Source organism: Hydra vulgaris, chromosome 02 (genome assembly GCF_038396675.1).
Source record: "Hydra vulgaris chromosome 02, alternate assembly HydraT2T_AEP".
Taxonomy (NCBI): Eukaryota; Metazoa; Cnidaria; class Hydrozoa; order Anthoathecata; family Hydridae; genus Hydra; species Hydra vulgaris.
Window position 1 is genome coordinate 66,535,001 of NC_088921.1, and position 13,438 is coordinate 66,548,438.

The window sequence follows — 13,438 nt, forward strand, 5'->3', positions numbered from 1 at the left end:
CCCCAGATATGGCAACAGTATTCCATACAAGACCGGATTTTAGATTTATAGAGAATAGAATCCGGAGTAAAAAAGTGTTGAGCTCGATAAAGAGATACAACCTTAGCCGATGCTAATTTTGCAACGGATTTGATATACGGTTTCTAAGAAAGATAGGAAGTAAGAATTAATCCTAGAAGATGAAAAGTGGATGACTCATCCAGTACATTACCGTTCCAAAATATAGGAAGATCTAAATTATTGCAATAATGATTAGCTGAAATTGTATTTTATCAGAATTAAACTTCACCAGCCACTGTGAGCCCCATGCTGTAGCAGAAGTGAGATCCTTTTTAAGCTCAAATCCCCCCTCCAAGCTATCAGAGAATGTTGGCTAGGGTGCAGTGAATTTTAGTTTTGTTTAGAATTTATTCAGCCTGGGTGTGCAAATATCGACTATTCATTTTAGAAATACTCTGGAAAAATACCAATGCTCTAGGAAATTATCTTAAGGTGCCCCAAGACTTTTGAAATTTTAATGGGTCCCTAATATCATATAAAAAAAAAAAATTTTTAAGTAGGTTATGCTGGGTCTCAAAAGAAGCAAAACTTTATAAAAATTTCAAAAAATAACAATTATTTTATAAAAAAAATTATTATTTAAGATTTTTTTGAAATTATTATCAAAAAAACTTTTTTCATTTTTAGTTTAAAATGTCATTTTTTCTGCAATAAACTATAAAATAACAATTTTTTTAAAAATAATTGTTTTTTTATAAAATATTTGTTATTTTTGAAATTTTTGTAAAATTTTGCTTCTTTTGAGACCCAACATGACATACTTTTGAAAAACTTTTTTTTATATAATATTAGAGACCCATTAAAAAAGGTCTTGGGGCACCTCAAGATAATTTCCTAGAGCATTGGTATTTTTCCAGAGTATTTCTAAAATGAATAGACAACTTTTGCACACCCAGGCTAAATGAGTTGTAAAAAAAACTAAAATTCACTGCACCCTAGTGTTGGCTTCTTATCATGACAAGAAAAAATGGTAGTATAATCAACAAACAATGCCACCTTTGATGTGAGAATATCTGGAAAATTGTTAATGTAAATTAAGAAGAGTATAGGGCCAAGGATTGAACTTGAAAGTTACAGAATAATAAGAAGAGTGCTGTCCATCAAGGGCAACTTTTATACTACAGTTAGGAAAGAAGGATTCAATAATCTTAAAGATTTTACCAGATGCACCGTAAGAAAAAAGCTTATGGAGAAGACCAGCATGTCAAACTTTATTAAAAGCTTTAGAAATGCCAAGAGTGATGGCCTTAACCTCTCCACCTTTATCTAATGTTTGATAAAACCTATCAGTTATTATCATTAACAAATCAGCTGTAGAACAAGAAGATTGGAATCCATATTGATGATCAGAAAGTAAGTTATTAGGTTCAAGATTAGAGATCAAGTATTTGTTAATTAAAGACTCAAAAACCTTACTTATGATAGAGAGAAGACTAATGGGACGGAAGTTAGATGAATCAGATCGCTCTCCAGAATTTTTTAAAATAGGGATAACAGGTGCCGCTTTCCAGCAGGCTGGAATACGAGACTCTGATAAGCACTTGTTGAATAGTTTTGAAAGTATAGACAACAGCTCCAGAGAACACTTCTGCAAGACTATAACAAGTATTTTGTCTGGGCCACAACCTGTAGAAGAGTCTAAGCAGGAAATCACTTTAGATAAGAAGCTGGAGTAACACGAATGTCAAGCAATGGATCAACCTGTTTAACGGCTAAATCAGGTAGAATGCAACTAGTGGAATCAAGAGATGATATTGATGAAAAGTTTATAGCAAACAATTCAGCTTTGTCTTTAGGTGAGGTGACAAAGTCTGAACCATACAAGAGAGGTGAAATAGCAGAATTCCCCTTAATACTGATACTAATAAAGGTTCTCCAGAAGTCACAAAAGCCTAATTTTTGTGATGAAATACAAAATTTTATGAGCTGAGAATACCGGGCTTTGGGGTTGGACAAAACCTTTTTACAATGGTTTCTAGCAGTAATAAACAGATGTCTGTTTTTTGGAGAATTGTTTTGCTGATATGGAAGTAACGGTTTCATTTGGAAATTGCAGCAGTACAATGTAAGGAAAACCATGGAGAAGAGTGAGGCTTGTCCTGGAATAATCAAGAGGGAATAAAAGATTCCATGCCAGCCAGAATCAAAGAAATTATGTAAGAAGCACATTTGTCAGCAGGAAGACGAAAGATTTCTACCCAAGGGCCATCAAAAAGAAAATCACGGAAAGAGTCCCAGTCAGCTTTAAGGTAGTTGTAAAAGGTGCAATGATAGGAGGATTCAGATGATGTAAAAGAATGAGATAATAGTTTTAGAGAGATCAAACTGTGATCAGAAGCACCTAAGGGTGAATGTGAAGAAACTGAGCACTAACTAGGATCAGAAAAGGCTTTAACAGCTGCAGAGTCACTGACACTAGAGCTAAGCCATTCTATGAGATGAGTTTAAAAACAAATTAATATAATTATAATAAAAAGTAATAATAAATAATATGAAAATAAACCTTCAAGTTTGCTAGAAGCTTTTTTTTCATTTGCATCTTTTTTTTTTGATTTAAATAGACTTAAAAATGAAGATTTTTCTTCTTTTGCTTTTTTTCCCCGAAGAAACTGAAACAAAAAAGAATCATAAATTATATTTTGAGGTTAGTCAAAAATAAAATCAGATGTAGCAACAAAAACAACAAAAATGCAGCAACAAATATTATTAACAAAAGATGCTGTGGAGTATCTGCTTTGATGACATTAAAGATTTTAATTAGAAATGGCAGCACTTTGACGCAGCACCATTTTTTTATTTAACAAATTTAACGGTGTTGAAATAATGTGGTGTTTTTTTATCAAGCATAAGTTTCAAAATTTATTACCAGATTTGAATGGCTATGCTTGGTCAGGAATATTCCATTTTAGGATAGGTTTTAAATCCATATTTTTTAATTTCAAAAGTTTAGTGAAGTTTTTTTACTTTAATAAAAAAAAGAGTTTTTGTGTTTATACCACTTTTCTTAGAGAGTTTTTTCAGTAAGCCTGTAATAATATCCTTCTTCTTGGTGAGTTTTTTCAGTAAGCCTGTAATAATATCCTTCTTCTTGGTGAGTTTTTTCAGTAAGCCTGTAATAATATCCTTCTTCTTGGTGAGTTTTTACGCTCTTAATTCTTGCAGAATCAAATATAAGATTGATTGACATTCCAAATATCTCCAAAAAAAATACAAATCTCAAAAAATGTCAGAACAAGCGTTGCGCAAATGTAGGAAAAATACCATATTATTACATATATATTAAATTTGCTCTATAAACAAAACAAACTTGCATCAAATTATTGCCATGAAAATAATTTATAATTAAAAACTTTGATTTTATAAAAGTTAACACTTCATAGCATTATTCGGAACTAGATTTTTCAATTACAACTTTTTTGTTTTTTTTATTTGTTTGTATGTATATATATGTTGTATATATATATACTTTTTTTATTCAACTAAAATTTTCAACCAAAAATTGAAAATTACAAATTTTTAATAATTTTACAAAATTAGGTTAGGTGTCACTCATATAGTTAAAAACTAGTCATTGGAGTGACACCTAAATAAAATAAACAATTAAACAAAAGAAAATCAATGACAATAAATAAAAGCGAGTGTAAATTAAAGTATGAAAACACTAAATTCGATCCCCATCACGTCCCTGGTAGTACTGCACTCAACTTGTTTCTCCACGCAGCGGCCTTGTTTGTCAAGGTTTGTGTTTTATAGAGTTGAGAGAAGTTAATAACCATAATTAAGTAGCCTCCTTGTCTGTAGTGGTCTTGGGGAGATGAATTAAAAAATAATAATAATAATTATTAACAATCAATCAATATATTTTTGAAATATTTGGTACTACATTTCAAGGTTGTTTACAAATAGTATAAACTACTAACATTAAGTAAACACCTAATGATAATGATTAAAATAGTTATGGTATTAATAATAATAATAATAATAATAATAAATAATAATAATAATAAATAATAATAATAATAAATAATAATAATAATAATAAATAATAATAATAATAATAATAAATACTAATAACAAATAAAAACAAAAAATAATAACATGTTATTTTAATAATAGTAATAATAATAATATAGTAATTATAATCATCTTAAATAAATATAACTTTCCATTCAAGCATCGCTTATAACTTTCCATTCAACCATTGCTTATACATAAAAAGTTAGAGTTACAAACAGTAATAAACTGACAAAAAGTAACAACGAACAGTGACATAAAAATGACTATTGCTAAAAAAAAATATAAAGATTTAGTAAATATATTAATCATACTTCTTATAATATAATAACCAAAATATATTGCAAATAATAAGACTAAATAATTAAATAAAATATAAGCAGAAAAAACTGAGAAAATCAAAACAAGTAACAACAAACATTGCAAACAAAACAAAAAATTATATTAAGTACTTAAGGCAAAAAAAAAAAACAACAACAACAACAACAACAAAAAACATAAAATAAAAAATAAAAAACAATAATAAATAAAGAAAAAAATAATAATAATACACAGTAGAATAAAATATATATAACAAATGGCTAAAATGCAAATATAAACAAATAATATAACTGGATAAAAATTTATATATCACTACTTAAAAATAATTAATAACTAAAAAATAAAATAATAAATGACTAACAAAAAATAAAAAGTAAAACTTTATATGCTAAAAAACAAAAGAAAAATCATAACTACAAGACCGCATAACAACATAACTAAAAAATAAATTGTATATAAATAATCCTAAGAAATATATGAAAAAAACTTTAGAAATATGAAAAAACAAAAAAATCTTGATTTGCCGATCTTTTTTCAATGTATAGACAGTTTGTTTTTTTTTTCCATTCTTTTAATTTATTTCAATCATTAACTTTTTTATTACTTCTATTTTCAATACTTCTTTACTTATTTTCTTTCAGATATTTCTTTTTTCAGTGTTCACAATAGTGAACAACAATAAAAATAATTAGCAATAACAGCACAACTAATAACAAACTTTAGGCAAACAAAAAGACAAACACAAAAAGCTCTACAAAATAAAATAAAATAATAAATAATTATCTTTTGTTATTTTTGGCGGAAACAGAAAATTTGTATCGATTTATTTTTATGTTTTAATTTTTTTGACCCCATGTTCCTAGATCATAAATTAATGAATATTTATACAAAAGTAATGAAAAAAACAATTTGATTTTCTTGTTAAAAAAAGGTCATCCACAAAACTAAAATTTGAATACATGCTTAGGGATAAAATTTCAAACAATTTTATGACAGTTATTTTTTAATTCTATTGTTCTTAATTAGAGAGTTATTATTTAGTTTTTAAGCATTTAACAGTATATTGTTACATCATAAAACTTTAAAAAATAAATAAATATAAAAATACAAACTTACAAGTACAAAAAGCTACTGTAATATATACTATATATATCAAAAGAATGTTGTGTAGTATACAATATACAACTCTTATGCTTTGTTAGACAAAATAAATCTAAGCTTCTCTTTCTCTTTTCTTTCACTTCAGGAAATACTACAGATTTTTCAAAAAGCGGAATACCCAAGTTAAATGAAATAGAAATTTCATATCATTGTATCGTCCTGCTGATTTTGTAATCACTTTTTTACCATTCTTGAAACTCTTCCTGAGCTGTTCGTAATTCTTTACTTTTAATATAGTTCGTAGTTCTTTAAGTTTTGGTATAAACAGATATTCGATATTGGGCAACAAGTTGTTTCCTCCAAGTTCTTCATCCATTACTAAATAAAGGACTCGGTTAAGAACATGATGTTGACAACCAACTAATTTTGGTTCTTCCACAATATGTTATCTTCTCTTTGTTTATTCTTCAACTTTAACACTTGACTAACTTCTTGGTGACTAACACATTTACCTTAAAGTGAAGTGACCATCTTTCTAAATGTAGTATTTTCTTCATTTCTTATTTAAGTTTAATAGCTTCTTTAACAGTTAATCTGAATATACCAGACTGTATATCAGGTGTGTGAATGTCAATCTTATCTTGATAACTTTCAAGATATTACTAAGGATAACTTTCAAGATATTACTAATTTGGTTGCAGCTTTGGTTTTACCGGTATTTGTTGACTGTTTTTTTGAAACTTCAATTGATATTCTGTCTTAAATTCGGATTTGGAAGTTAACTTTTTTGCTGCTACCCTTATTGTTGTTGGAGTAGTCTTCGAGGACATTTTTCTATTTTTGGATGGATAGTTTTTGAACTAGCAACCTTTCCCAGTTGTTTACAGGACAGGTTGTTTACTTTGCTATCAATCTGAAAATAATAAAATCTTTTGTCCTCACTGCAGAACTATTCACCTTATTTTTTGTGCTGTCAAAAAACTTCATTCAGAAGATCATTTTTTTTTGTTTTACTTATTTATCATGTGTCTTCAGCACTTGATTCAGTTTTGTTTGGACTACTTGAATCGACAAATTTTGAAAATGTCATTTCATTTACCATAAACTTGTTACTTTTTTCTTAATTTCCTTTATACATTCTCGTTTATCTTTAAATGATTCTCCCAGGAACTGATACCAACTAACAATTTGGATTTTGAGTGGTATCCTGCTGTTATCTTCCAGTGATTGGTTTTCTAGTAGAAAAGTTCTTCTTTTCTTATGTGACTCATAAAATTGTACGAGATTCTTCATCCAGTGTGTGTGTGTGTGTATGTGTATATCCCAAAAAATTTATTTAAATATATTTTTTTATTCATTTATTGATTTATGCTTGTATATACCAATCAATAAATATTTCTGTATTAAATAAATGTTAAAAAACTCTAGTTTTTTTCGTTTGTGGTTTTTATGTGACAACATTTGGATATTAATTTGCTTTTTTTGTTTAAAATTGCAACAAAATTCTTTTGAATTTGTAATTCAAAAGAATTTTGAATTACAAATTCAACTTGTTGCCCAATATCAAATATCTGTTTATACCAAAACTTAAAGAACTACGAACTATAGTAAAAGTAAAGAATTACGAACAGCTCAGGAAGAATTTCAAGAATGGTAAAAAAGTGATTACAAAATCAGTGCAACAGAATGCAAAAGGATTTTGTTGCAATTTTAGTAAAAACAAAACTTTTTTTTACTAAAGTTGCACAAACAAAATTTTGTGCAATTTTAATAAAAACAAAATTGTTGTATAAAAAAAAGTTAAAAAAAAATTATTAAAAGAACCAGCCCGAATATGACAACAGTCTTTGGTATAAAACAGTCCTTGGAATCAGAAAAAATGAGGTTCAACCTTAAACTGTTAGAGATTGTCACAAAGCCAGCAAAATGAATTTGACACAAAAAGTTATTTTTATGTTACAATAAAACATAAAAATTAGGTCATCAATTTTTTTTGCCTCAAACACTTTAAGGTCTGTAAAACAAATATACAATTTATAAGAGCCTCCACAAGCAACAAGCTGTCACAGAAGAATGATCATATTCAAGATCAGCTGTTTTTCTAAGCAATCAAAAAGTAATAACTTTATGTCGAGACTAGAGTAAATATTTGTGTCATCAGCTAATAGAACCACTTTAAAAGTAAAATTATCTGGAAGATCAATACAATATATGAGGAACAACACAGGACAAAGAATGGAACACTGTATTACCCCAGAAGTTACTGCAAATAAAAGAAAATGCTGTCCATCAAGAACAACTTTAATCCTGTGGTTACAAGGAAATTATTAACTAATTTTAAAAACTTTACTAAATTCACCATTATATGATATCCCTTAGCTCACGACTACCGTATAATTCATGGTATCAAAAGCAATAACCCTTACCTCATGGCTACCATATAATGGATGATAAAACCTTTCTAATAAACAAGTCAGCAGTAGAACAAAATGATTGAAATCGTATTGAATATTAGAGAGTAAACTATTAGATTTGAAATAAGATATTAAAGTTAATTGAATACACGAAGACTTGGTTAATGATAGTAAGCAATATAAACTGGGCAGTAATGGGATCTATGCAAACTCCGGTAAATTAAAAAGATGAAAATGGGATGTATGAGTGCTGCAGGTGTAAGAAACTTGGTTTTCATCAATAGAATTAGGGATCAGTCTATTTGAACATTCTGACAAGTTTTCTGATTTTTATATATAATGTTTTTTTTCATTTTATTTTTATTTTGATGTTATAATTTAATTACTTTTTTTTAAATAAATCAGATGATGTATTTATGTAATATAGGTGAACATAATTGGCAATTGTTATGTTTTATAAATTTGTATGCAAGTGTATTAAAAAATTTATTTTGTTGCCTAATTGTCATACTTATGATATTACGGTGTTTGCGTAATCAATTAGTTAAATCTGCCACAGATTATAACACAGTAAGGAGAATTTTCTTTTTTACTAATGTAAGTAGATGTTACATTCAACCTATTATTTTAAAATCCAACTTTGGCTGAATACATGTTTTTGAGTACAAAATTTCTAATCAATGTACCTTAGAAACCAGACCCCTAAAATAATTCATCTTTTGCACTTTTTTTTCTTTTTTTTTTTATCTTATAAATTATTTCTTTATTCATCTAAAAAAAACTTGGCATATTTATCAAAACACACTAATTTGTCAAAAATAACAAAACATGATAATTTCAAATTTAGTCCACTAGATTATTTTATATCTTTCCATCAAGTTCATCTGAGCACTTAGTTCAAACATCTGTCAGATATTCGAACTAAAAGCTCAGGCATATAAAAAAATACAGATAAAACGAGTCAACATTAACAAAATCAACTTTGTTAAAAATAATTTTAATTCATTTTATAAAACTTATTAAGCAACAATTTATTAAGTCATTAACACACAAAAATTTTCAAAACGCAAAGACAAATTTTGTACAATTTTTTTTTTTTTTTTTTTTTTTTTTTTGTTATTCACCTCCTCAAGGCCGAGAAGGCCACTACAGATGAGGAGGCTACTTAATAGTGGTTTATAACCCTCTCCCAACTCTATAACTCCGAAACACGAACCTTGACGAACAAGGCCGCTGCGCGGAGAAACAAGTTGAGCGCGGTACTACCAGGGACGTGGTGGGGTTCGAACTCGGAACCTCTCGCTTATGAAGCGAGCGCTTTACCACTACACCACTACCCCATACCACAATTACTAAAAGCAATTTAAATATTATTACATTGTTGTGTGTTAATTAACATATTGTTGTTTCTCAATGAACATCAAAATTAAAAGCCCTGAAGTTAATGATGTGATTCTCAAGCTTATTATAAAAATGATCAAAAAAGTTTTACAGCTGTATTTTGGTATCCGTTGGCAAAATAATTATCAAAACAAATTATTTAGCCAAGGAATAACAAAATATAGCTGTGAATAATAAATAGAGCTTTTAATTTGGATGTTCATTGAGAAATATATATTGATAATAAAAATAAACTTAAAGCCACTATATTTCAGTAAAAAATTTATGATTTTTATAACTTAAAATGTATAAATAACTAACTTATGTAAAAACTGTACCTCATTCTCAGCAAGTTGGCGAAATATTGTAATGCTAACAATGTTTAAATCTTTTTCCATTTTCTAACAAAAATAAATAATATTCTTTAAAAAGAACAGAAGACAACAACAAAAAAACACTAAAATAAATTCAATTTTAAGAACAATTTTGTTGCATAATGAAATTTAAAAATTTATATTCGGAAAGTTAAAAAAAAATGTTTAATATGAAAATTAAAAAAATTTGTGATAAAAATACTAATTAAAAAAATACTAATTAATCTAAAATGGAAATTTAAATTATAATATAAAATGTAATATAAATAATTTTGAAGATGTAAAAAAAAAAAAAAATTAACAAGCTATTCAATGAATTCTTTATTATTTTATATTAAAAATTTACTTCTAAATCAGCCAGAAGAGATTTTGAAGGATTCTTTTGTTCCAACTTTTCTTGGTACTTTTTTTTGTACATCTTACAGAGTTTTCTAAAAATCCAAGTATCAAAAAAGTATTCTTATCAATTGCATTTAAAATCCTTGTTAAAAAAATATTCTAACCAATTGCAATTGACATCCAAATATCAAAAAAATATTTTAACCAATTGCATTTAAATAATTAATCAACAGTAACTTGTGGAAAAAAAATCAGCCTTTGTACATATACAATTGTTTTAATACATATATGTAACATTGGAAGAAAAAAGTAAGAAGAGATATTAGTAATGTTGCTAAAACAATATTTTTAATCAATCAAATGACATGGAAAAACTAGTGACTTCATTTTTACTAAATGAAAATTTTGTTTTAAATTTCATAATATACATGAAGGTACTTTATGTAACAACCTGTACAAAACCTAAATGAAAAATCATACCTTTATGTTGACAAACCGAAAAACTGATACCTGTATGTTGAAATATGTTGCCAACTCCACATTTTAAATCTTCTACTTACATCTTCTTTTAAAACACTTGTTATGCAATAAACCCACCTAATGAAAAGTTACTAAATATATTCAAGAATAAAATATAGAAACCTAAAAAATACAGGACTGGATTTAAAAAAGGACAATAAATAAAAAAAAGTACACCTTGTTACAATTGTAAATTTAAACTAGCGTTTACTCTCATCTACTATCTAGGTCTGTACGATATTACTATATACTGTTTTGTTTAACTTTTAAAGTGCAAACTTAAATCCTAAGACTTCTTAAACAAAGAGTAAAAAAAGAAAAAAGATTAATGTATTCTAAACAGTTTTGATAAATAACTTTTAACCTAACTCCAACCCTAATGGTTTTTCACTTTTTAAACCCATCAAAGTATTAGAACTTATAACAATCTTGTTTGATCCTATTTGAAATGATTACATCTTATTTCTAATACTTGCATCCTACTTGCAATAATCTGAATCCCAGCTTTTAAAATATTGCAAACAACTATATAGACTTTAGCCAAACATGTTTTAAAAATAAAATCAATCAACTTTCTAAAGTATCATATAAGCAAAATCAATAATCAATTTGGCAAGTTCATAAAGCATGAAGAATTACAGCCTCAACATGTTTTAATGTACTTCAAACAAATAAAAGTCATCTCAGTGAATCTAATATCCAAAAAACTATGCAATATAAAAATAATATAGAAACTACAAACATAAAACAAAGAGTTGAAAAACATAAAACAAAGAGTTGCAAGAAACCAAGAATCAAAAAGTAGGCAAAACTTATAGTCAACTCATCAAATCCAAAACAAAATTTTAAAATTTGAAAATTTTAAAGTTTTAACTAAAAAAGTTAAAAATTAAAAAACAAAAGTTATAGTAGATTAAATTCTTTTTTTTTATTTTTGGTGAAAAAGGAAAACCTGAATACTGAAGCAAAGAATTAGTAAAACAAAAATTTAGTTCATTTTAGAAAAAGGCAAAAACTTTCTGTAACAAAGATCACTTTATGGTTCCAGGTAATCAATACTATTATCATTCAATGGGTTCTAAAGCATCTTGCAAATTTAAAAAACATTCAAATGAAAAAAATTTTCACAAGATCTTTATATGGCAAGGCTTTTGTAATAGTGGATTTAAAAGTTTTCTATACATAACAAATCAAACTTTGACTTCATTCAAAAAGAAATCTCTACATGGCTTATTGCTTGGAATGCTTTGAAAAACTACTTTCTCCAATTAAAGAGCAAAAAAGACCAACAATCGTGAAAAGATCTATTGTTGCAAAGAATGCTAATCCACCAAACTGTCTTATGCAGCAAGTAATTAAATCTTACTGGGCAATTGTGAAGAAAATACTAAGGAAAATAAGCAACTGAAGCAAATACCATAAATTGAAGAAAAAAGAAAATAAGGCTGAGTATTTGCTCGATTTATGGCCAGAAAAAAGATAACTCACCTTCTCTAGGCCTTCTTGGCCTAGAGGAGGTGAATTAAAATAAAAAATTAAAAAAAATTATTTTTTCATTTTATTTATATTATTTTAAATTATTTGAAAAATAATTATACTTAAACATTTTTTTTTCAGTTCTCAGTAATCTAATAAAACCTGTGAACTGACAAAACTCAGTAATCTAATAAAACCTGTGAACTGACAAAACTCAGTAATCTGATAAAACCTGTGGACTAACAAAACTCAGTAATCTGATAAAACCTGTGGACTGACAAAACTCAGTAATCTGATAAAACCTGGTGACTGATAAAACTTAGTAATCTGATAAAATTTGTGGACTGACAAAACTTAGCAATCTGGTAAAATTTAACATTCTGAAAAAAATTGGTAATCTGATAGAACTTAGTAGACTGATTCCTGATATGGTTACCTGATAAAACCAAGCATGTGCTATTAATCTGTAAAAAAATTGATATCTTGGTTAAACTCAGTAAACTTCTATATCCTAATAATTTGGTAAAGCTTGAAAACCTGGCATAATCCAATAAAACTTCTGAAAAAAATAAATCTGACCCAATTATCTGATAAAATACATTCATCTGACACAGCTTTGTAATCTGATAAAAACTTGGATGCCAATATTTTCTTCAACATCATTTTACACTAATATGTTTACATAATATGTACGGATAAACTCACCATGCTCGAACATTTTCCTTTAGAGAAATGAAAGGACGATACTTTCGAAATGGAATATTTCTATTCATACGTTCAAATGATTCTAGCAATTTCATAAGACCATGATATTGAGATCGAAATAAAACTATACCAAGTTCCTCCATTATTAAACTGAAGAAAATCTGAAAATATTTTCAATTAGTTAAAAACATTAAAATCATTAAAAGTAGAAAACTTGAGAACAATTTGCCTATTATATTTTTAACTATGCATAAAAACAATGCTGATACTAGGTTAGTAACAACAATTTAGTAACAGCATATGAACTAAAATAATTTAAAATTATTTTAATTTCAAGTTTTAGTTATTTCAAACATGATCAACATATCATACTTCTGTTAAAAAAAAACACCATTGTTTGAATTCTTAATACTGTGATTCTACTTTGAATAAACAGATGAAAAGCCCCTCAAAAAAAAAAGAATTGAAAAGACATTTGAAAAATTTTGCTCAAACTTTTTTATCTGGTTGTAAAAAAATTTTCATTTTTAAATTTCAAGTCAATTTCAAATCTTTACTGAATTAAATGTAATTAAAAATATTAATGAATTAAATAAAATTTTTGTACACTATTTTTCCCTAATTAGTTATAATATGGTTATTTTTTAGTTGTGTTTAGTTTTGTATCAAATTTACAACTTTGGTTTTTTGTAAAGGTTTCCTTAAATATTTTTGATTACTTTTAATAACAAACAT

The 13,438-nt window shown here is 26.9% G+C and overlaps 1 protein-coding gene across 1 annotated transcript in view; it reads right to left on the reverse strand.

Annotated features, from left to right (window-relative positions):
* The window catches only part of LOC100215098 (intermembrane lipid transfer protein VPS13A), a 172,035-nt gene that overhangs the window by 111,177 nt on the left and 47,420 nt on the right, over positions 1 to 13,438 (reverse strand). The window contains exons 13-17 of the mRNA XM_065791745.1: positions 12,704 to 12,864; positions 10,514 to 10,600; positions 10,011 to 10,095; positions 9,629 to 9,691; positions 2,564 to 2,669 (exon numbers count right to left, since the gene is read on the reverse strand). Of these exons, the coding sequence (XP_065647817.1) occupies positions 2,564 to 2,669; positions 9,629 to 9,691; positions 10,011 to 10,095; positions 10,514 to 10,600; positions 12,704 to 12,864 (502 nt within the window). The remainder of the gene's footprint in view (positions 1 to 2,563; positions 2,670 to 9,628; positions 9,692 to 10,010; positions 10,096 to 10,513; positions 10,601 to 12,703; positions 12,865 to 13,438) is intronic.